At 43.2% G+C, this 24,591-nt stretch overlaps 1 protein-coding gene across 3 annotated transcripts in view; it reads right to left on the bottom strand.

The window, feature by feature from the left end:
* The window catches only part of COL5A3 (collagen type V alpha 3 chain), an 899,023-nt gene that overhangs the window by 353,710 nt on the left and 520,722 nt on the right, over window positions 1–24,591 (bottom strand). For all 3 annotated transcript variants that reach the window (XM_069604041.1, XM_069604040.1, XM_069604039.1), the window contains 6 exons: window positions 22,329–22,382; window positions 20,079–20,123; window positions 17,111–17,164; window positions 14,569–14,613; window positions 13,201–13,254; window positions 9,302–9,355 (listed from right to left, as the gene is read on the bottom strand). In XM_069604041.1, the coding sequence (XP_069460142.1) occupies window positions 9,302–9,355; window positions 13,201–13,254; window positions 14,569–14,613; window positions 17,111–17,164; window positions 20,079–20,123; window positions 22,329–22,382 (306 nt within the window). The remainder of the gene's footprint in view (window positions 1–9,301; window positions 9,356–13,200; window positions 13,255–14,568; window positions 14,614–17,110; window positions 17,165–20,078; window positions 20,124–22,328; window positions 22,383–24,591) is intronic.

Genomic DNA, 24,591 nt, shown 5'->3' on the forward strand with positions numbered 1-24,591 from the left:
GGTACCCCCCTCTTTTTTACATATTATGCCTGTGGCTCAGTACCCCTTCTGAATCGAGCCCAACCCTATCCCCCATTGGGGTTTTTTTGGTACCAACCCCGGCAACCTTGTTGCTTTAGGGTTTAACTCTCCGACTTAGGACGTTGGTCTACAGTACCTCTATTTTATAGTCCATAATTTTTTTTTTCCCCCTATTGATTCTTTCTCCCAAAATATATTGATACTCGGTATTCTATCACCTTGGGCTGCTGAGCATTTTGGACCTATTCAGTAGTCCGTGAGGACTCATCTATTACATGTTCCCTTTTTTTCTGGTATGGCAGAAAGACAGACTTTGAGTTTTACGGAACAACAGATTCAGGACACCATTTCTGGCCCCTCTTTCTTTGACCCCACTGGCACAAATCCCCCAGTGGGTACATCTAATTCAGGGGAAACCCTTTTACGTCTCAAGAAAAAGTGTTTTCGAACAGAACTTCACGCACATTTCTTGAGGGAATATTTAAAAGCCAACATCATCCCCAGTGGCCTAGTAATTCGGAACACACCATGCTTATTCATGGACGACAAGGAGTACACGACAAATTTCAGTTACATCGCAACTAAATGCAGTCGGGACCTGATGGTCCTCACCATCAACACAGCACAACGGATTAGTAGCGCCATACAGAAAGATTTAGATTTGGAAGAAACCACCTTCTTAACTAATACTGCCATTACCAATGCCAAAAATCAAATTTCAGATCTGAACAAATTATTTGACGATTTCAAGTCTACCACACTTACCAGAAAAACAAGGAAGATCCGAAAAGACATTAAAGAATTTCAGTTAGAAGTAGTGTATCCATACATTTCTGATAACTGCATTTCAGACCTTAACCAGGGGACAACACCTGGTAACCCTAACACAAGACCTCAAAGAAGTCGATGTGGGGGCGTCCATTTTTCAGGTTCGAGCAGTGGGTCCTCCTCAGAGGACCAATCCAGGCCACAACAGGGCCGACAACAGGGTCGAGCACAGGCAAATTTTGCGTATCCATCTCAACAACCCCCCCCCCCCCCGGCTTTCTTTCCTTTTTTAGGTGGAGGTTTTGGCAACCCCCAATGGGCACAACCACAATGGGGTTTCCCCGCCAGCCGAGGCAGAACAAATCAACGCCGACGCCGACCGAGGTATTGACCCCCTCTGGTACCTCTCCTACAACCCCTATTTTCAATTTAGCCGGACTTGAACTTTCAAAATCTGAGCTATCAGTCTTATCGAAAGGACTTTCCTTCGTACCAACAGCCACCACTGATTGGTACGATACAGAAATGGAGTTGCGCACCTTTCTCCGCAAGGTGAGACTGCGCACCTTCTTCCAACAACACAACCTGGATGAGGAAGCTGATAAAGATGACACCGGTCTGCACCAACCTTCCACCTTTACTCCAACTGACGGCCAGATTCCACACGATCTCCTCACATTTGAGAGATGCATACTGGAGGACCTAGATCGTCTTAAAACTGGTACTTTGAGAACGAAACATAATCTTAGTACAGCAGAGAGACAGGCTTTGATATCACTACAGAGCAACAAAAAGATTGTTATCAAACCCTCTGACAAAGGAGGAGGCCTGGTGATAATGAGCAACACACAATATCAAGAGATGGTTTTGCAACTTCTCAATGATAGAGACAGTTATAGGATCCTTCGCAAAGACCCTACGAAGGACCTTTGTCAGGAAATAAGCAATGCAGTTGCCTTTGCACAAGAACGAGACTGGATCTCTGATAAGGAGGCAGCTTTCCTGGCCAAACCATCGGGGAGAACACCATGCTTTTATGCCCTACCAAAGATACATAAGGATCCCCTTAATCCACCTGGCCGCCCGATTGTATCTGGCTGTGGCTCAATTCTGGAGCCCCTGTGCAAGTTTGTAGATCATTTTCTTCAACCCATCAGTACACAAACACATACGTATTTGAAAGACACTACGCATACCATCTCCGTATTTAAGGGCCTCCCATTTGACCCGCAGGGTCAATTTCTGGTCACAATGGACATCAAGTCTTTGTACACAAATATCCCCCAAGTGGATGCAATCGAGTGTGCCCGGGAGTGGATGTCTGCCGACCCCACTACCCACAAGACCCCGATCAATATTGTCCTAGAATTAATGGAGAACGCCCTTTGCAAAAACTTTTTCACTTTTCATGGCACAATATATGTCCAGATCAAAGGCACGGCCATGGGTGCGGCATTCGCACCAAGCTTGACGATATTGTATATGGCCAAATTTGAAAATGACCACATTTTCTCAAACCAGAACCAATGGCAGGCGCAAATTACCAACTGGCATTGCTACATAGACGATGTGATATTTATTTGGACTGGCACTGCGGATGAACTGATGGCTTTTTGGACATGGCTGAATACCCGCAATAGGGACATTCAATTTACCGTTGATAATAACAACTCAGAGATTAATTTCCTGGACCTTACGATCAGACACAAGGAGGGCACATTCCAATATGACCTTTTCCGGAAACCTACGGACAGTTTCCATGGCCACAAGCGGACACACATCCGGGAATGCGCGCGTCCACCCGCGCCTGCAGGGGATTGGCCAGAGCGACGGAGCATCAGGCCACGCGCACGCACGGTTTCTATACACGCCGTACTTCTCTATAACGGCATCTAGCACCCGCGCCTTCACTTACACTGTGCACTCGCGGACGCTTTCTCTCCAGCTAGACGGGGAGATTAACTGCACGCGACTGGACGTTTGTGAGCCGTTATTCTTCTGGACCAATAAGATCCACTACCCCTTTAGATTAGTTACATGTGTAAGGGACAGAAGCAGGGTTTTGACACAGGACATGGGACTCTTGACATTCTGACTGAACCCTTTGGTTGAGGTAGGTAAACCCCTCTTAGACTAAGGGAGAGGTACATTTTCTCTTTTATTTTTGATTAATACAAGTTTATACCAACAACATGCCACCTGTGGGTCAGTATCCTACTTCTGCAGTACACAATCCTGTCTTTCACCTCATCAGCAGAGTCCTCAGGATATGCATTGAGACATGCTCTTGTGCAATAAATCCGGTGACTCCCTTGTGGCCATCGTCCTTAAGAGGCTTGCCCCCTGTGCTCCTGTCAGGCTCCTAGTGAGGTATGACCTTCTGTTGCAGAGAGAGGGGATGATGTGGCACCCCTCCCCTCGATATCTTCAAATGTCAGTCTTGATGAAGTAACCATAGGGCATCTGGAGTTTCCCAGGAGAATTTGAAGATCATCATGGTGGCCCAGTGGCCTACTTCAAGGGCAGAGTATAAGAGAACATTAATAATATTGGCAGTGGCTATTCCTGTCTTTCCGACACGTTATCTGAGACTAATGTCATGCTCATTGCCCTGCCTAAAACCATTCAAGCCCATCGCAGACCTCAATCTGGTGGTCTGAAACACAGCCTTTTTTGTGGTTGTCACCTCAGCCCGAAGGGTTAGTAAGCTGCAGACACTTTCCGCTGTTGAGCCCATTACCACTTTCCACAAGGAAAAGGTGGTGTGTTTTTGTGCACCTTTCAATATCAGACTTTTACATTAACTAATAGACTTCTTTACCATTGTTGTTCCCTAATCCTTCCTCAGAAGGGGAAAAGGACCCTTTTCGCAATTCAGACCTCAAATTTTACCTGGACAGGACCCACAAGTTTAGGTCCTTGTAAAGTTCTTTACTGTGGCCGTTCCTACAGCCAGTCAACTTCTAAGGCTACAATATCTTGGTGGATTGTATCCTACCTCACATGTGAGGGCTTGTCTCCTCTTCAGGAGGCTTCATTCCAATTCAGTTCAGGCCAAAGGAGCCCCTGTGGCCTTCTAAATACATGTGCCTTGGGAGGTCATTATGGCTCCCATTCTCAGGCAGATGGCAGGTTTGGGCATGCTGTTTAGTAGAACCTTTTTGGTTAGAGGGTGTCAGGTCTACCTCCTGCCTATGCTTAATAATCTCGCCTAGTGACTACTGTACGGCTCGTCCATAGTCTCCCTAACGCCATACACTGTCCCACCTTCCCTGCTAAACTAGACATCAGTCAGGTACAGCCTAGGCAATGCAAAAGGACAGGCAGGACGAGGCCGAGTGTGGCACCTGAAGGAGCATGACGGCTGGGTAGCTCTGTGCACGCAAACATGCATCCAGTCCAAATAGACCGATTTTCCAATGCACCAAAAAGATGCTCTGTTCTCGTCGATATGAGCAGGAACTTCCCACAAGTATGGAGTAATAGCATGTGCAAGTAGTGAGCTCATCAAGGAGGACACACAATTTGTCTATGTATGGGTGCCTCAAGGCACTGTGCAATCGTCCGCCATGGTTCTTGACATAGCTGGCAGCCCCTGTAACTACAGAAAACTTTGCTAAACAGGTATCTCTTCAGTTTATTTCTGATGAAAAATGATCATCAATTACTCTGAAGTTGAATGGTACGGTGTTCCATGTTCTTGCAGCTACCTAGCAAAGCATGTAGACAATGGTTTGGATTTAATTTGCTAATCATGCGATTTGGCTACTATGGGTCCATTTATCAAACAGGAAACCTTTTCCTGAGCTGTAAAATGCCTTTGTGCCATGCGTAAAGATTTAAAATACACCCAGTTTGCTAGGTCCAGCCAGTGCAAAGAACACATTGCTGATGAGATGTGCTGAAACTTTAATTATGGCCAGCTGTGTGCTGAGGCCTCTGCAGTTGATGCAACATGTTCTTAGGGATGCCCAAAGATATGCTTGCCATGGACCAGGTGCAAGACGGCCAGCCTCACTACTGCTTTAATAGTGAGGGGAAGGTGGGGAAGGGAATATATGTTTAGTACCTTGATGCTGAAGAAGCTTTTTGGGGAAACTGCTGTGATTGCGAGGGCAGAGGGTTCAGCATCCACCCATTCAACATGATTTTTTCACCATTGCTGGAGTCTTAGTGCTTTCTCCTAACTGGTTCGGCCAGATGTCAGTAAGATATCTGATGCCACCCTAAGCAACAGCATCTCGGTGACAGTGTGATTTAGTATATATGTTGATAGTTGTATCCAGGTATAACTTTGAAGTAATCATTGTGCAAAGTTATGGATAGGAGTTTGTGGTTGTTGCAAGTTAGAAGAATTATCTGTGTATGGTCTGCATGGTTATATACCCTAATCCCATCATTCCGTGTAAGGCTAATTCACCCGACTTCCTAAGGTGGGATAATAGAAGTTAAACTGAACTCTGTGAAATAATATGCTTAACCAAAGAGAATATACATGCAATCTGCCATAAAGGATTAGTTAGATTGCGCAACACAAGTAAGGACTAAAAGTAGTTTGTAAAATGTACAAAGAGTATTCAGTAAAATAGTGCAACACAGTTTAAGAAGACAGGAGGTTCCTGTGTTCCAAGAAAGGGACTTGCTACACCAATAGGGCAGTTGAACTAAAGGTTCATAAGGTGCTGAATACACAACATGGGCATCAGCGTATGGCAGACATATTAGATGAATAGACGCAGCAATAGGTCGCCAATATGGAGATTAGAAGACAGGAGTGCAGCCATTTACCTAATACAGATGCCGCAACAGGCATCAGAATTCACAAGGCCTCAAAACCCAAGATACTGCGCCTACAAAAAGCCATGTATTCTCTAAACTTGTGCATAGCCCATACAGTAGCTCAATGCCAGAGCCAAGTTCAGAAGCTAGGAAGTGAGTAATAGAGGAGCGAAATACAGGCACAAGATAACAGTTCCCAGGATAAGGAGCGGTAGACTACTAGTTAATCATTTTTTTTTAAATCACAAACATACATTGATATCCAGGTAATGGGATAAGTAAGCCAAAATAATGTATAGGAAGTAACTGACTAGCGCCACAAGTAGCCACAAAGAACACAACATACACGTTAGAATTAGCTAACTCTCAAGCACGGTACCCTAACATGTGATCCGCATATGAAGAACATTGGTTATTCATTACGAGCCAAACATAGATAGGACACATGCAGAACTCCCTCAGCGTGCACATAGACTGCACACAGGGCCAAGTTCAAAGGATAGCGAAGGCAATATCGCCTCGGGATGATTAGGAGTATTCTTTAATTGGAAGTTTGGAAGACCATGGAAGTCTCTTCCCCCATTTATGTCTCGCGCATATCTTGACACCTTGCCAGGATGCACAAGGTTGGTAATATCGCCTCGGGATGATTAGGAGTATTCTTTAATTGGAAGTTTGGAAGACCATGGAAGTCTCTTCCCCCATTTATGTCTCGCGCATATCTTGACACCTTGCCAGGATGCACAAGGTTGGTAATATCGCCTCGGGATGATTAGGAGTATTCTTTAATTGGAAGTTTGGAAGACCATGGAAGTCTCTTCCCCCATTTATGTCTCGCGCATATCCTGACACCTTGCCAGGATGCACAAGGTTGGTAAGCTAGATACAAACCAATGAGAGGCCCCTTGCCACACTGCCTAGGATGGATAGAGCCAACCAATTACCTGTCCCTGTAATGATGTACTCAAAACAGTATCAATAGTGGGATGGTTCAGGAGGAGCCATTGGATACCCATCAACCAATACAGTGACTACCCCTTATACATCCTATATGTAGTTTGAACCATTAACCAACCCAATCTTTCACGTAGGTTTTGTAAACTGATAGTGTAATGTGATGCCATTATTGATGTAGTTTTGCCACAAAACCTGTTTGCAGTCATTGAAAATGTGAGAGCTATGAGAATGAAATGCTTGTGTGCTGTACCGGCTTTAATTCGTTTTTTGAATAAAGCTGGGTTTTGACGTTCACCTGAGTCCTCCATCATTGAGTATTATTCGGACTAATTGTGTGAACCTGGGCTCAACTTTACAGCATGCACTGCCAGCAGGAGCCACTCTATTCAACAATCCCATGCATCTGCTTGCTACTGTCTCGTGGTATCCATCTCGGTGCGGCGGCCGTTCCTGTGGCCGGTTCTTTAACGTTGCCACATCCAGCATCTCTCTTCATTCGGCTGTCCACCGTCACCTCTGTCCCCACATCCACCCTCAGCAGAAGGCTGGTAGTTCCTCCAACATTGGCTTACCCTTCAGCCTTCCCTGCTGCGGCCTCTGCTCCTGCGCTGGCTTGCCCGCCCCCTGCCCTCCCCGGCTGCCAGACACCTCAGGTAAGGAAGGCCTGGGAGGGGACCTGTGCTCAGGCACACTGGCCCCCTAGGAGGGGATAGAAGCAGGCTCTGTCACATCATCTAATCCAATCTATAAAGCCTTGCATTGAGGTATAATATCATATATCCAGAAAAGAAGGATAGGGTAGCTTATAAAGTCGAAGGCTACCAATAAATTGAGAAGTACAAGATCTCCCACATCAATCCCCAATCTCAGATCTTCTAAAAGAGATGTAATAACTATTTACATGCACAGAGTGGAAACCGGGTTGAATAGAGTCTCACCGGTTATTGAACTTTCTGTGGGACTACCAACTTTTAGGTCGCAGTTCACTTAAGAGGTGTTTCCCTTTCATTTGCATGTCAAATTGCATTAGGTCAAGTGGTTGGAGGCCAATCGTTTGTCGGTTAAACCTTGGTCTAAATCAGAGTATGTAGTCAGACATGGCTCTATTCACTTTTTTTTGCATCTAGGTGGTTGAAAGACCTTTAGCTGCTTTATTACACATAAGACTTCAGTTCCTCAATGGCACACATATCGTTTTTTGCCACCCTTCTGCACACATTTTCAGCCTCTAGCAATTTGCATCCTAGAGCTCTTAGCCTTCTAGATGCTGCTGTTGCTTCACTTCAGCCGGGTCCCTCAGGGAGTTTAAATCTCTATCCTCTATAAATCACTACTGCATTGTCCACTGAGACAAAGTGCTCCCCAGAACAGTATCTTATTTTATTCTGAAGGGTTATCATGGAATTATGAATGGGGACGTCCTCTTTCATTAGGAGCTAAGCAGTAGATCGGTGATAATTACGCCAAACTATCGCCAAATGGAATAACCGTAGCGCCACTTGGTCCCACAGAATTACTGCGGGATTACAAGTAGTGGTAAGTAGTGGTAGGCAGTGGAAGTCCCTATTTTCTGAAGTCGATAGGACTCCATGGGGATTTTGGAGGAATTACCACCTGCGGTAATTCCACCAATTTTGATGATTTTTCAGCGGTCAGGTGGAGGATTTACCTCACGCGTGATGCTGGAGGAAATTCCTCCACTTCAAGTCTAAACTCAAGCAATATGTAGAGAGGCAGTATCGTGTATATGCTTTTCAGCTCTTCAGTCAGTGAAGGCAATTCCTTACCAAATGTGAAGGTGAGAATGAAGGGACGCATAATGTTGAAGTAGCATTTAAGGTAAATATTACTTTTAGGGGAATAATAAAAATTTCAAAGAAAATAGTACACTTTATTTCACTGATTATAAATTGTAATCACTGATTAGCTCATATTAGAAGTTCTCAAATCACTAATTCTAAATGTAGTGTCATATGTAGCTTTCCTTTCACCATCACACAATCGTTGTCATTCCATCTAATTGGAGGAATCTACATTGGAATCTATGACCTTTCCATCGTGAAAGTACTGGGCACATGATGATGGCCCATACAACCTGGATAACAAGCATCCAGTGACCAGAACACTGAATTGTGACCCCTCTGTGCCTCTGCATGGGCCACGAAGTCCGCTGATCGGACAAACCCTAGGGTGACTCGGACCTAAGTATAGCCAACAGGACCCAACTTTTGCCCTCGTGTCGGTTCTATTCCAGAGTCTGGCTATCTCTGTTAAGGGTGAGCTTCTGAGGAGCTGTGAAGCGGCATCTGGGCTATAACCAAAAAATATGTGTTATAGTAAAAAAAAAGATTCAAATAAATACAATAGAAAATGTTTTGTACATTAGAGGAATGCAACGGAAGCTAAATGGAGCAAAACAATTGTTCCCAAAATGAGGACTTGTGTTGTGATGCAGTAACTATTAACGGTGCATTTCTAATTTAATCTAACAACTATTGATTGGCCAAATCTCTGCACTTGACTCACAGTAGATTTGTGGGTATGATAACTAATTCAGAAAGTAAAGTTATGCCAAAGATTGCCATCGTATCTCATAGTTAACCAGGGAAGCGAAAAGTCAACACGTAGAATTGCTGTAAAGAAATGTCTGTGGAAAGTGGGCAGCCTTCATGGGCCTGCGATCTTCATTAGATGTCAATTTCTATAATTCTAGAAATACTGTGGAAAGCAAAATATTAGTAACGAGACTGGTGCAGATGGAAGTTAATGAACATACCGGCTCTCCTCTCTGCCCTGGATGCCCGGGTAAACCGTCCTTGCCAGCAGGTCCCTGGAGTAAAGAGAAAAGATCACGTTAAAAGGGAATGACTCCACCGCGTGACACCAGCACAGGCCCTGTGAGGATGTTAGGCATATAAACACGTGCTGCATCGGCAAATAGTATCTGTTTAAACCCTGCCTCCCCTCTAGCCAGTTGCCAATCTATATTGCTTGATGATGTGCATTTGTTGTGGTTTTATAAAGCACATGTGTTCACCGGAGGGAGGGGCTTTATGGTGCTACAAAAATAAAGCAAATGGCAAACACTGGGATGAAAGAAAACGAATCAACGAACATAATAAAAAGCAAGTGTTTAGTTTCATTCTAACACCAAGTCGCTCTGCATCTAGTCGAAGATTAACCGGCATGGAATCTGACTTAGCAGCTAGGTGGGGGAACGATCTATCATCAATTCTAGTTCTTTTAAACTTCGGAACCACCTTATTGATTTACGTGATCTCTCCGGCTGGTACAAAACCAGGCGGTGCATAAGGGTAATTTACGCCCACAGATTGCCTGGGGTAGTAATCACACGGTCTTAAAGGTCTCCAAATGGGCAGCCAATGCAAAGAAACAAGGCCAGGAAAAATATACTAAATGGTTTTTTAGTTTTCAACAGAAGCTTAACGCCCCAAAATGGATTTTTTATCTTGGTGCAAAGTGACTTTGTCCTGCCAACAAACACCCTGATTCACAGAGCGGTGCAAAGTGTTTTTTTGAAGTGCAAAATGACTTTGCCACACTTTTGCACCAGTATAAAGTCACTTTGCACTGCAAAAATACACTTTGCACCACTCTGTGAATCAGGGTGTTTGTTGGCAGGACAAAGTCACTTTGCTCCAGGCTAAAAATTCCATGAATCGGGGCGTTGAGTGTTTTATTATTTTCATGTCATCTAACAGTGATGGGTACTACATTAGAGGACATGGTTTGTCTGGAGATTATTGGGAATATTTCAGTATGCACATTAAGAGATTTATTTCCTAAGAGGCAGGGCTTGGAGAGACTCATCAATATTATCAATAACTTGTTATCGAATACGTTTAGAATAAATCCAAGCTCCTGGAAACAATCGTCCAGTCGGGTGCATGGCCTATCGGCTGTTTGTCATCAATTTCCGTTACCCAATGATTCTGGAACCCTTATGACCTTAGAAGATATCCTGGCGCTTAACCTAGACTACATTGACCTAATTTATTCCTTTAATGATTTGTTATTCATATAGCGCTTACGTCTAAGCGCTATAAATAGAACATATCTACTATGTACATTTGTCATCCCAACCGAAGTTGGTACTCACTAATTGCATGATACTAATGATTTTAATACAAGATTGTAGAAAGGGGAGGGACGGGAGAGGGTAAAGACGTGGAAGAAACGATGTGAAAAATGTCACCACAAATTATGACGCAGAACAATTCAGTCATAACGGGATCCCTGATTTTAAATTGTGACACTTTCTATGGATTACGTTTAGTATACTGACAGTCAAAATCGATTCTCCTGGATTGACTGAATTGTAAGCCAGATACATTTTAAAGTGATTTGCTACACACATTTGTCCGGTATCTTGAAACTAAGCTTGGATGGAATTCTTTGGACATGGATGTTCTTTCGGCATGTCCAGAGATATTGAGCATTAAAATTACAAATATGAAATGTCGCTGCCGATTTAACCTCATTAGAATTATAAAGCCAGGGCTGCAGCATTCTTTTCAGCCACTGGATGGCAGTGCTTGCTTAATTGTACCCAACTTTTGCCTCAAACACTGAAAAAGATGTAATCAACGTATCAGGGGCCGATTCTGAGGTGTGTGCAAACGGAAAAAAAGTGTTCTATGAAGGAGGAACACTTCTTCTTACAAACACCACATCCTGATCAAGAAAGAATGCGGTGCAGGGACATGAAAGCCTCAGCTTTTGCATGGGCCTGATTCATGGTTTCACAACAGCCCTGGCAACCATCAGCAATGCAGGGCAGCCACATGGAGGGGATTCTCCTCCCAGCAGCACTGGTTTAGCAGGACAAAAAAGGAGTTAAAGTACTCCACTGCACACAAAACAACAACAAAATAACATTTTTTAGACTACAGCACCACTTTTCTAGTTTAAGGCAACTTAAATCAGAAAAGAGGCAGTCTTTTAACATATAAGTTAGTCTTGTTCAGGGAAATTGTGTTTTCCAAACAGTCCAATGATATGTTGCACTGCACCCCCCATCAGCCTCCTAGTCAATGGTGAAGCATCATGGGAATCAATATCCAAAACATTTGAAGAGTCACAGGTTGCAGCCCCCCCCAGCCCCGTTTGAGGGAGTATTTATATTTGCAATCAGTACCAAAGTGAGTAGAAGAAGATAGCTACCCATGTTAGAGTTCAGTGAAGGCATTATCGACCTTTTAAAACATCTTATGGCTTCAGCGTGCTACTACTCTACATTGTGCAGCAAACGGAGGATTGATAATTAACGAGAACGCTTTTTGTTTCACTTTTCATAGAATCGATGAAAGTAAATAGTGTTTTGATTCATAGAAAGGACTGGCATACTTGAAGAACAAAGAGTCGAAGGGCCTATTCACAGAAGCGTTTTATAATAGCAAAACTCCATTGGAAAACGCTCCGTGAATTTGGCACTAATTGGCTTATTGACTTTTAGAAGAAATAGGAAATACTATCTTCCGTAAATGCGTAATTTAATGAGAAGAAGGCAATCCCATTCAGGGCATGACAGGCTCCGCCTGGCAGCACAGTGGCCCTGGTAGCTAAATCTCTGCACAGAGCTTTTGACAACAATGGAAGACTAGCAACTGTTCTTTAAAATATTTGATGAAAGGGAGGCTGCTGTTCTTTTCAGATCTTCGTATGAGCCACATCTGATGAGTCACAGTCATTAGATTAAAGGAAACACTGAATAAGCCATCACTTGTCATTTAGGGCAGGGGCCATCTCATTTTCCCCACCCCAAAATCAGTTACAGTTTGCAGCTGGATTTTATTGGGCAGCTTTCACCATGTTCTTCCATTGGCTATTTTTAGAGATTCTATGTTACATATCTATCTGTTTAGTCTACAAGTATTCTGTAGCTGTACAGCTGGAGGATATATTGGGTGGCAGAGAGAATTGCACCAAGTACGAATGGAAGAAGAGTGAAGTTGAAAATATCCCCGAAACATTTTTATGTTTTTATTTTAATGTGTTTTAGTTCAACTCTGCACTTTACTTATGCATTCAAAACATATACTAAAAATAACAATACATTCCATTACAAATTAATTTCCGTATACACAGATTAATAAACAGACATTAAAATATAACAATCGTCCTATGTTACATTTATCAATAAAATCTCATTCCAACATATTTTATTCCATATTTGAAAACATCAGAGTAATTCTCCCGTCCCTTGGCCGTTCAAAACTTAAAATAAAATCAATATTGCACGTCATCCCTGGGCTCAGACAACTAAGAGCCGCAGTCTTGCGACTTGCTCCTTTATATGTCCATGCCACTCATCAGCTAACGGCCATAAGGGAGCTCATGCCCTTACGCTGGATACCTCCATGCAAGGCTGCAAACCCTCTTGAAAAATAGTTGGCAGGTTTGGGCACAATAATTTACAAATATAAGTTGTGTCGCTCGAGAAATGGAGAAATGGAACCAGCTATTACTAATACTTTACTTTCAAAGGATGTTACGCACTTGTAAGGTGCCTGAAACTATCGTGCAGCAGACGCGTGTTTTTCCATTTCTATCTGTAAATGGCTGCACATGTACCTTGCAAACAAGTCACCAGCCATCCCACATTTCAGCAATTCCCATGGTATGTTGTTTGTTTAGGTCGCTTGGTATACTTACAGGTGGTCCTTTGGTCCCAGGGAAACCATTTGGCCCCACCGGTCCTTGCGGGCCCTGTAAATAGAATAAGACACATATATTATAGCAGTGTACTTCTGCATGCTACCCCATAGCTCTCTATAGTACAGGATTTTGGTTCCGCCAATTGAAGAGTTGTAAGGCACCTTTTCAGGCATCCAGGTTGCACTTCTGCCAGACTGTTTTTATCTTTAGCTTTCAATCTCCTGGCTCAATAGCAAGCCCATTCCCTTTCATTCATCATTGGGGAATCTGCAGAAACAGTGAACTGCAGCAGAACCTGACCTTCATGCTTGATATGCCTGATTAGAGTTCATGTCCAAAAATGCAGACTAATGTAAACAGAGTAAGCAGCCATTGCTCATACAGCCTTTGTGCCTGCTTTGTGTGCCTTCCAGCCCCTTCTATAATACGTATTTCAATGGAGCTACTGGAATAAAACTGCCTTCTAGAAAGGATGTTCCCTCAAATGCTTGTTGGCAAAACTTGTAAACATGGCACTGTCTCTTGACCCTGGTATACATCTCATCACCCATCATGTGCTGACGTTGTCACTCCTCTCTTGAAGAATAATCTAATTAGATCGCCCTGGTGGATGAAGCAGTTTCCCATCCACAGAGGGCCCTTACCAAGAAGTAATAGGGTACACCTTTAGTGGGTGAAGTCATAGACATAACTCCCTAGAGCCCTGCTACACTCCCCAAGATTGCCCCAAGCCCTTCACAGTGGTATCTCACGAATTCTTGAAGGAAAACTCACTCTAGGTCCACATGACAACATGGTGAGCTTTTGGGAACATGCAGTCAAAATCCAGAGAAAAAAAGGTGTGTGTCTGTGCTGCTGCTCCTTCCAATTCTTATAGAATTCAATGTTCTGTTTTTGGCAGCACTGCATCCAGTAACTGGGGGAAAGCTAAAGGACACTCTTATAAAAATGACAGTAAAGAAGAAAGAGCAAAGAAGAAGGCAAATGAGGTCCAGAAAGGAAAGGAATTGGGTAGATAGACCCATTTTGAGCTGGTTGGTCTGCTGGGAAAGATGAAGTGGTGATTAGCAAGAGGCAGGAGGTCAACTGCTGCTGTGCATAGTGGCAAAGCATGAAAGTGGCTGGCTTTCATGGCCAGAATTAGGGAGGATGGAAGAGGAAATAAAGAGAAATGAAGGTGGAACGTGTCAGCGCATCCTCACATCCCACGACGACATTGGAAAGAATGATGAATGTAAAGTCAATGCAAGTGGCCTTCATGGGAGCTTGCAGCGTACGCAGTCAAATGGTAGTGGCTGCAGCGGTGTGGGTCATGCACACCGAGGCAAAGAGAAAGACTTCAAGTTGTTTTTCCAAAGCACTTACCTTTTCCCCGGCGACGCCGGCGACCCCATCATGGCCCGAATCTCCCTATGAGACAAAGGAAGTGTTGAGAAGAGGGAACAATTTAAAGTCTCGCTATTCCTTCAGATTTACATCCACGAGGAAGCCGGAGACCGGCAGGAGAAGGATGTGATCACGCAATTCACAGAGGGCTGCGTTGTGTGTCTTTGACAATAATTGCTTTCGTTGATACATTTCAGTTCATTTCATATACACGAATACAGAAAAACCCCATTGATAAAATGCATTGAAACCAGTTATTATTAAATATGCCTGTTGGTTTCTAGTCTACATTCAATTCCATTTACCATGTGGATTTTAATGTAATTCATAAGAATCTTGTTCCTATTTTTCACAAATAACAATTGTGTCATTGAGATGACGTTAAGTCCCTCCTTCTCCCAGCTATCAATCAATCTCTTCAGCTGAGGTGAAGATTTGCCAAACGTTCCCATGATCTTTGATCAAGTCAATTGTGTAGTTGTTGAGACTAGAACTTTGTTTCCTCCTGACCTGATACCTGATACAAGTTGGAGAAAGATGCCCACTATAGCCTTTCAAATTAACCCAGGCAAGTGAGGGCCAAGCTACCTCACTAACAGAGGAGGATCTCTGTTTTAGGCGTGTGCATGAGCCAGCATGGAACCTCCCAATCCCAGCCCAGCAGTCACTTCTGCATCGAGTGTGCATAAACAATGGACTGGGGTTTTCACCTATGGCTGTGTAAATGTGGAAAACAAGCAGTAGTTGCCATCTAGCAGTAGGATCCGACTGCTCCTGGTACCCACGTGCTCCCGAATTTGAAAACCTACTCGTACGGAAGGAGGGGAGAGTTGTCCTCCACTGACGTGTGGGAAGGGCATGTTCAGAGATCTTGGAGAATCCCACATGTAGTATGCATGTCTATGATCAGAAGCATCCAAGCCTCAGTTTCTGGTGCATTGGATATGCCAGTACATCACTCAAGTAGTTGACCTCCAAATCCAACCAAAGTGGGTGGGAGTTTAGAGACGATCGAACATCTTCACCTGTGCTCATGCCCCTTGACATACGACAGGGCTCAATCCTGTAACTCGTGCAATCATCCTCTGTGAGAAGTAATTGGAAATATGGGGGTCTCACTCGACCAGTAGCCAGACAATGCCCTGCAGTATTTTTAAATCACATCAGAACTCTCGGGCTGCTGTGCATTGTGTAGCAAAGTGGAACTCTGCCTGGGAAACATGGGTTTCAAAGGCAGTAGACAATCATGCCATGTTAGGGTGTCCCGCCAATACTTACGGACTAAACCTTTGATGGCTCTTTTCCTGACCATCTTGCGGAAAGAACTGAATACCTACCTTTATCAAAGTTCCTTTCTAATAACCGAGAACATTTACTACGGCACCTCTTTCTTAGTAACGATTCTGTAGTCCCAGCCACGCCGTACTAAATTTTGTTACTAGACTATATTGGCTTTTTGCTGCCATCCAGCTCTTTCTGTCTCTATGTAATGCCAGCTGGGAGTTCCCACCATAGGGCGTCTAGAATGTATAGTATTGCCAAGCTTCCCCTTGTAAACCCTAGGCAAGGGAACACCAATTCATACGCAGTCAACTTAGTCACGTGCCACTCTTCATACACCTGCCCCTTTCTAAAAGCTGGTCTCCTGTCCAGCACATCTGTGCCCACACTTCTCGGCATGAACTACTCGAGAAAACATACCTGCCCTATGAAAGTGGTTCTAGAAAAGCTCCACTAGCCCATGCACAAGGACATCACTGTCCCCACTCTGCACCTTCTGCTTTATGTCTGCATCCTTCTTTGAGTACATTGTGATTTGCCAATCTCCGCCCCCCACCCCATAGAATACTTATCAAAGAGACAATGTAGTACAGCTAATTTGATGTAATAACTACTCCAATCTTTTTGTATTCAAATTTTAATTAAGGTATTCAGAAATTCAAAGCCTGATGAGGCTCAATCAGTGCCATGCACAAACTCACAATAAATAAAAGACACAGTCCACTTCGTTATACACAATTATTTTACGGGTATTACCCAAATTGAAGTTTTACAATTGACCTTTTGTCCAGTTATATGTGTGGGGTGGGTTTGGGGTAATAAATATTCTTATGATATTGAGTAGGAGGTTGCAGGGGGTTTTGGATTGAGTGGAGGGTTGCTGCAGGTTCCCCCCCCGCGCATGTGTCCTATTTGACCTTCATTTCACGATCAATTATGAAAAGGTAAATTCTCCTGCGGTCAATTGTGAAAAGGTCAATTAATATATATTCTATTTTACCCTCAGCACTTGTAAAATTGCTCACTGTTCCCAGTTCCTGGAGGTTTCTTAAAGATCACTAATATGTCATAATTCTCCATCAATATATTCACTCAATTAAATATCATTTTATCCGAACACCTTAAGAGTTCAGAGTCTGGTCTGTCACAGCAGTGGTTCCATAAATATTGGGTTATCATTGATAGCACACACATTGGCTTCATTGCACATGAGTGGTACCAAACATCCAATTTTGAGTACCTTCGGTCCTGTTTTTCCAGTGGGCCCCCGCTGCCCTCGTTCTCCTCGCGGACCCTGTAGGAAAAATACAAAAGGAGAAACTTAGCGCATGAATCTTCTAGATTCCTCTAGAAACAAAATTATCCTTTGTTACAACCTGGGGGGCTTCGTGGGGATGGATGGGTAGGCTGCCTTAGTTTCTGAAACAGAAAGTCACCCGCCTTGGGTACGTGGGCAAATTAAGCACATCTATCTCCTAAAGTAGTCCTTAAAGGCACTTATGTACGTTGACTTCTTGTGATACCATCTGCAGGGAGTAGATAGCCTTCTGTATCCGTGAATTTATAGGCAGTCAGTGGAATGCAAACAGAGAACGTGATTTCAAGGTTCTATGTGAAAAGGTCCGGAGGAAAATGTAGTCATGTGAAAATGTAGTCAGCAAAAAGCTGTTTTCTAAATTGTCATTCAATGCGAACAACGTAAAGTGGGAAAATGTTGCCACTAATAAGGTCGCCAAAAAAGCTATTTAAAAACAGTACAATGCTGCATCACTAAATGTGACCTGAACCTCTAACGAAACCCCAACAATCACCCTAACTCCATTCCTAAACCTTGGCCTAACTCTAATTACAAACCCAATCCTACCCTGAAATCTCACAGAACACTAACCCTTCAGCACACTAATGCAAATGCATTTTATTTGCATATCACTTAAAGGCCTTTTTTGAATAATTTTGTCTTTGTAAACCTAGATAACTTGAATTCCCTTTGGAAATAACATTTGTTTTACTGTCTATACCATTAATTAATTACTGGTCTGGTATTCCAGAAACAAAATAGTGTGCAGAGGACGTGAGTTCCCAAGTTGGGAACTTAGCTGTTTCTCTCATTGTTCTATACAACCTAGGTGTCAAAGTTGTGTCTCTCTCCTCTGCACCTCAAAACTACTTACTTCTCGTCTCTTCACTTTCCTTAAACAAATACCCTAGAGACTTATCTATATTCCTTCTACTAGGGTGTGCCATAACGGTCCATTTCTCTTCTTCCATCCTATGCCAACATCACCAGCCCTTTCCAACCTCTGTATCCACTGCTTTAACACTTACCCAAACCCATACCCCGACACTTACCCTGACACTTATCCTTAACCAGACCCCAACACCTTTACTCTAAATGTAACCCCTATCCTAACCCTAAACCCTATCCTTACCCTGACCACTTCCCTAACCATAAACCAGACAATCATTAGCCCACTGAACCCTATTTAACCCTAACAATGACCTTGGCAGCACTACATTGTTAGCTATCTTTCAGCTGCTTTTATACTACTTTTTGCTTGGAAACTTTTTCACTGCATAGGTATTTTCACCTTGACTTTTTCACTGACTACATTTTTGTTGGCTACACTTTTACTGGATACTGATTTTAAGATATAATCATTGTGACTAAATAGGGCCACCATTTTGAACCTATTGCATATTCTAATTTTCAAGAGCTTGTGAGGAGGATTGAGCTTTACGTGCCATACCGATGGAAATGCGACAGCTCAATGCTCAGAATGGCAGTGTTTTGTAGCATGGTCTACCCGAGCATTCGAGTGTTATGCTTAGGAAGCACCACTTAAGTGACCTACCATCATGAGAACAAAGCAAACAGCCTGAGGAAAAAATCCTTTACACCCATCTCTGATTTTTGGGGTCCTGCAGAAGGAAGTCCATAAGTAGCAGAGCATAGTGACTTTCCTTCATATAATGGGCCCTGATCTAACTGATTAGTTAGAGTGTGCTCCCTGACAACTAAAAACCTACATTTCCCTGTCTGACATAAGATGATAGAGAAGGCAAGGTGGTTTTGCCCTAGACTAGAGGGTGCTTCATGACGACTAAAAACCGACGTTTCCCTTTCCAAAATAAGTTGACAGAGAAGGCAAGGGGGGTTTGCCCCTAGGTCAGAGGGTGCTTCATGACAATTAAAAACCTGCTTCCCTTTTTGAAATAAAACGACCGACAAGGCAAGATGCTTTGCCCTAGGTTAGAGGGTGCTTCATGTCAACTAAAAACCTATGGTTCCCTGACAGAGAGGGCAATGTGGTTTTGCCTATTCCCTGTGAATGGCATAATACTCGGTAAAGTGCTACATAATAGCCACCATAATACAGCTGGGATTGTATAACCTGCAACTCTCTCTGGAGAGATATTTAAGTTCTCCAAATATCTTGTGGTTGTAATATCAGAGGATAACAATGTCCATCCTTGCATATTCTCTCATAAGTAGATAATGCCCTTGATGTCAGGGGGTTGGTTGTTATAATAACACCAGGGATGTCCTTTACAGTCTTGATCACAGTGAACCGTTGTATATCCTTTACCCTTGCTTCAGATATATTTAGTTAACTGCTGCGACTTAAGGCAGTTGTCCACACACAACACACTATCAGAAACAGTACTGAATTTGTAATGTAGTTAGTGTATATATGGTATGTGAAGAAAGTCTGGCTATTCCGGGCATGTATGATTGCCAAAGAAAATTATCCTGAGGGCATGGAAATCATCTGCTTCCTTCTGCATTGATGAATGGGTGGAAGAGTTGTTGTTAACCTTATCAACATATGAGAGGGCTATCTATAATCAATCCGGAGACACAGATATATTTACAGACATATGGGGATGTTTCCTAGATACTTATGGCTAATGTTTCCATTATGTAACCTATGCTAATTATTGTGCACTTATTTCGGATGAACCCTTTTTTTTTCTTCTCCTTTCTCCCTTTCTGCGTTTTCCTTCTCTATCAATCGTCCCCCTTTGTGAATACACATTGAGCTTATTATTTCTTGATTGTTCCTTTGTACACCTACATTGACTGTGCAGATTTCAATATTCTTATGCACCATCTGTTGTGTTTCATGTTACTTGCATTTGTAATGTGAAAATAACACCAGTGAATGTTGAAAGAGAATAGAGAAAGGGAGCATGTGTGGTCCACCTACAGAAGGTCCACGTAGTCCTGCTGTTCCAGGCTGTCCAGCTCGACCCTATAGAAGAAAGCAAAACAATCTGGTTAGTTAGCTGATGTGTGATTTATTTTTAAGTATTTATCGCTCTGAGGAGGCATTTAGATGAGGAGCTCTATCAGCTGGATTGCAAGCTGCTCTCCATCTAAGACACAACCAGCATAGTTAAGTAACCGTACATCATTATCTCATTATCTCTTAGGAACGAATCATCAACAATGATCAACTATGAAGTGTCACCTGTTGTCCTGTATTTGTACTCAAAAAGATATCAACGTTGTGTGACTACAAAGGCTTCCTGTTATCTTGGTCTGGAAGACGAAACCTATGAAATCTTCTTATGAGTAGGTGTGGACTGAAAGAGGTATTGGAGGTTTGATTGTGCAAGTGGAAAATAGATGCAAGCAGTCATGGTGTTCCATTAACCCCCTGCTGCATTTCTGTGGACCGCATTCAGGAAGACATTCACTGATGGTGCACTTGAATGGTGGGCTGTACATCTCAGAACCCTGATAGCTCACTATGAGGCACAATGCACTTGAAGGCTTCTTTGGTGTTCCTGTGACCTGCATCACCTTTTTTCTTTGGCTCAGTGTCAATGCACATCGTGAGGATGCTATGAAAGAATGTTGTTATTTAGCCCTGCTACGTGACCATAGGAACGCTGTAGGGATGGGCGAGCCTTAAGGTGCTTGACTCGAATTCTAATCTGAGTCTTTGAAGAAAAAGTTTTAAATCGGCTTGAGCCATTTAAGCCGCCATAGAGATGGCTCACGAGTCGAGTCACTACATGTCCGATTCTGCTCGAATTGACTCAACACAAATCGAGTCATAGGTCACTATGGCTAGAACTGGGTTAAAATATTGTCCAATTTAATGTGGAGTTTAAGAGCATATGGGCCGATTCTCAAAATGTTATTTCGGCACAGATGATGGGATGCGCTTGCAGAGCTCAGAACTTGTGCCAAAAAAACATGTGTCCTATTTTCGAAGAGCATCTGGATCTGAATCCACAAACAGAATACTTTTTGAAACGCACAGAAAATAGCCACATGTGTCTATTTTAATTAGGAGCTGGGCGATGCACAATGCAGGGAAGGGTCATTGATGACCATGTTATGCTTTTTCTTTTAAATGGAACACAAGTCGCAAAATCTGCTTCATTGTCACTTCCAGTCATTGTGAGTGATTAAAATGATTGAAAAGGCTATCAGTGCGTCATTTGCTCCTGAAATGCGCATGTCACCTTTGGGGATAGGGTGGTATTTGCATTTCTAAAATTAACTCAAATGAAAAACGTGCATCCTGTGTGGTTTTTGTAAAAGGTGCGTTCCTTTGTCCATATCGTATCATTTTGTTAGCCACCAGTAATAATGAATTTTCGGATACTGGCCTATCTTTATAGAATTCACTATTACCAAAGAGCTGTGTTTGAGCTGAGACGCACCATCCAACACTTCTAGCCATATGAGTGGTTCGAATTCTGGTTTGAAAGTTTCAAGCTATTTCGAGGCTCGGGTCCAAATGATTTGAATCTTTTGTTCCGAGATGAGCTACTATTGTTTAGATAAACTTGAATCTTTTCGTTTCGCTCATACCTAGAACACTTGTCTGGAAAGTCTTCTCTTTTCCAGCTAACTATTTCTAAGTAATGTGCATACATTTTAATGCGGCAGCTCTAATGCTAATAAACTTGCCCTAACTCTTGGATGGTCAGTATCTTCAGTTTACTAAATTTCCAAAACTTCAATCTACTTGTGTGCCTTTCCAATCAGTACTACAGATGTGCCAGCACCCAGGTCAACTTACCTGTCCTGCCAGACAGTTTCTTCAACTGGCTAGCACTTATGCTGACTGGTTTCTCTGCAAAACAGCACCTTCACCCCACTACCTTTTCAGTAACCACAGCCGTTGGATAACCTCCTTAACTTGCTGGAATTATCAGATTACAGTAACTGCCTTTATTTGCTTCCGATATCCTTCCTGCTTACCCTGGCAGTTAATCTGCTTCCAGCGCCTTCGCAGGCGAGACGGGCTCACCTTAATAATGTTTCATTGTGTCTCACCTCAAGTCCACCTGATGCTTCCCATTTTCCCAATTATCCCTAGCTCTAATCTCCACTGTTGTCTTCGTCTTCCATGCCACCTCAAAGGAGTTTCTCCAGCACCTGGTACTTTGGTTCATGATTCAGCCCACCCAATCCCTGCCAGAAAGAAAAGACTTACCCGTTTTCCCTTCTCTCCCAGCAATCCGAGGGATCCTGCGAAACCTGTGGAGCCCTGTGACGGACAGAAAGTGCACAATTGTGGTTAATGGTAAATGGCTGATGCCTTGAAGAAGTGTGCAAATAAATATGTCCAAACTTTATGAGGTATTCTCTGAATGCATTGTAAATAATGAAGCCTGAGGATACTTGCTGTTGGTAGTTTATTTTAATCCTCTGGTCTGCACTAATGCCATAAATTAGTGTTGGACTGAGCAGTGCGTGTTAGCTAAGTTGTGTGATAGCCTAAAGATGGCAGCCCTAAGAAAGGCCGACTCAGCTAAAACCATTTTCTAGAGTGGTGAGGGTCCATGAGGTGTTATTATACCATCCAGTGCTTTACGAGATGTGATTATTAGCCATTGAAAAAAAAAAAAACAACCACCGGTCAGCATCTAAGCTACAAAAAGCTTAATTATCCAATAAATATCCAATAAATAAATAAAATAAATAAATTGGTTCCTTTGTTTGTTTGTTTGTTTATTTAAAATAAATAAATTGGTTCCTTTGTTTGTTTATTTTATTTGTATGGCGCTCCAAACCCGGAGGTAGAAGGGCGCTTAAGTATATGGTTACAGTGTGCATACTTCGTACAGGTTTATAATATATACATATATATACAGTGGTTAATAAACAGAACATATGCAGTGCGTACAATATACAATTTTCAGAATAAATACAGTGTCTAAGCCAGTGTCCGCACGGGTCTAGAGTTAGTGGTGTTATTCTTTGTTTAGCAGCCATCTGATGACCTGCTTCCTAAAGATCTGGAAGGATTCGACAGTTTTGATGTTAAGCGGTAGAGAGTTCCAGAGTTGGGGGGCCAGCACTGTGAAGCTTACCCCTCCCGCTCTTTTTAGGTGGAACCTGGGCACTAGTAGGCAAAGAGTGTTGGAGGATCTGGTGAGTCTGGTGGCAGGTTTTAGGGTGAGTTTATTAGCTAGATAAGGTGGTGCTAGGTGATTGAGGGCTTTGTACGTGAGGAAGATGATTTTTAGATCAATTTTTTGGCGTATGGAAAGCCATTTGCAGGCTTTCCTAGTGGCAGAGATATGCTCTTGTCTGGGAATGTTGAGGGCTGCGCGTAAGGCGTTATTTTGTATTACCTGCAATTTATTGAGTACGGATTGATTAGCGCCTAGGTACAGGCTGTTACAGTAATCCAGTTTGGATTGTATTAGGGCCCTGGCAAGGGTGAGGCAGCTGTTGGGTGATAGGAAGGGTCTGCTGGCCCTAATGAGGTTGCCGGTATAGGCAGCGGCTGAGGCGATCATATTGGTGTGTTTGCTGAGGTTGGAGTTGGCATCTAGATAGAAACCCAGGGTTTTTACGCTTTTGGCTATGGGATTGGATGACCATCGATGGTGATGTTATTATAGCAAGGGTCAAGTTTAGTTAGAGTGTTGGAGGAGCCGACAATTAGGAGCTCTGTTTTCTCATCATTCAGGCAGAGACCATGGGAGGCCATCCATGCCTGAATGATGGAGAATATTTTGTTGATCCGGGCGGAGTCTTCTTGGTAATTACCAGAGATAGTGAGGAGTATCTGGGTGTCATCTGCGTAGTTTGTGTAGGTGACACCCAGATGATCCAGTTGGTCAAATAGAGGCTTTGTAAATATGTTATACAAAGTGGGGGATACACAGGAACCTTGTGGGACCCCACATGTGATGGGGGTGGGGTCTGCTGCAGCTGTGGTGGAAAAGATTCGTATGGTTCTGTTAGCCAGGAAGGATTGTATCCATGTGATGGCAGGGTAGGAGAAGTGGGCTGCGGTGGCAAGGTGATTACAGAGGACCTCATGGCTGACCAGGTCAAAGGCCGCTGAGAGGTCTAGGAGGAGTAGGATAGCGGCATTGCCTTTGTCTTTAATTTCATCAATCTGGCTTTTGAGATCAACAAGGGCGGTTTCAGTTCCGTGTTGAGGTCTGAAGCCAGATTGACGTATTCCTAGCAGTTGGTTGGATTCTAGGTATTCCTGAATTTGGATGTAGGCGACTCTGTCCAGGATTTTCAGTAGGAAGGGGACTGTGGTGATGGGCCTGTAGTTTGTGGGTGTGGCCGGGTCGAGGGATTGTTTTTTCAGGAGGGGGAGAACCCATGATTGTTTTAAGTTGCTGGGGATGGAGCTACTGGTGAAGGATAGGTTGATGAGTTTGGTGATGAAGGGGGAGAGCTCTCTGGCTGCATCTTTTATGATTTGAGCCGGGCAGCTGTCTCCTTTA

This window comes from Ambystoma mexicanum, chromosome 3q, assembly GCF_040938575.1.
Source record: "Ambystoma mexicanum isolate Mex_15411 chromosome 3q, UKY_AmexF1_1, whole genome shotgun sequence".
Lineage (NCBI taxonomy): Eukaryota > Metazoa > Chordata > Amphibia > Caudata > Ambystomatidae > Ambystoma > Ambystoma mexicanum.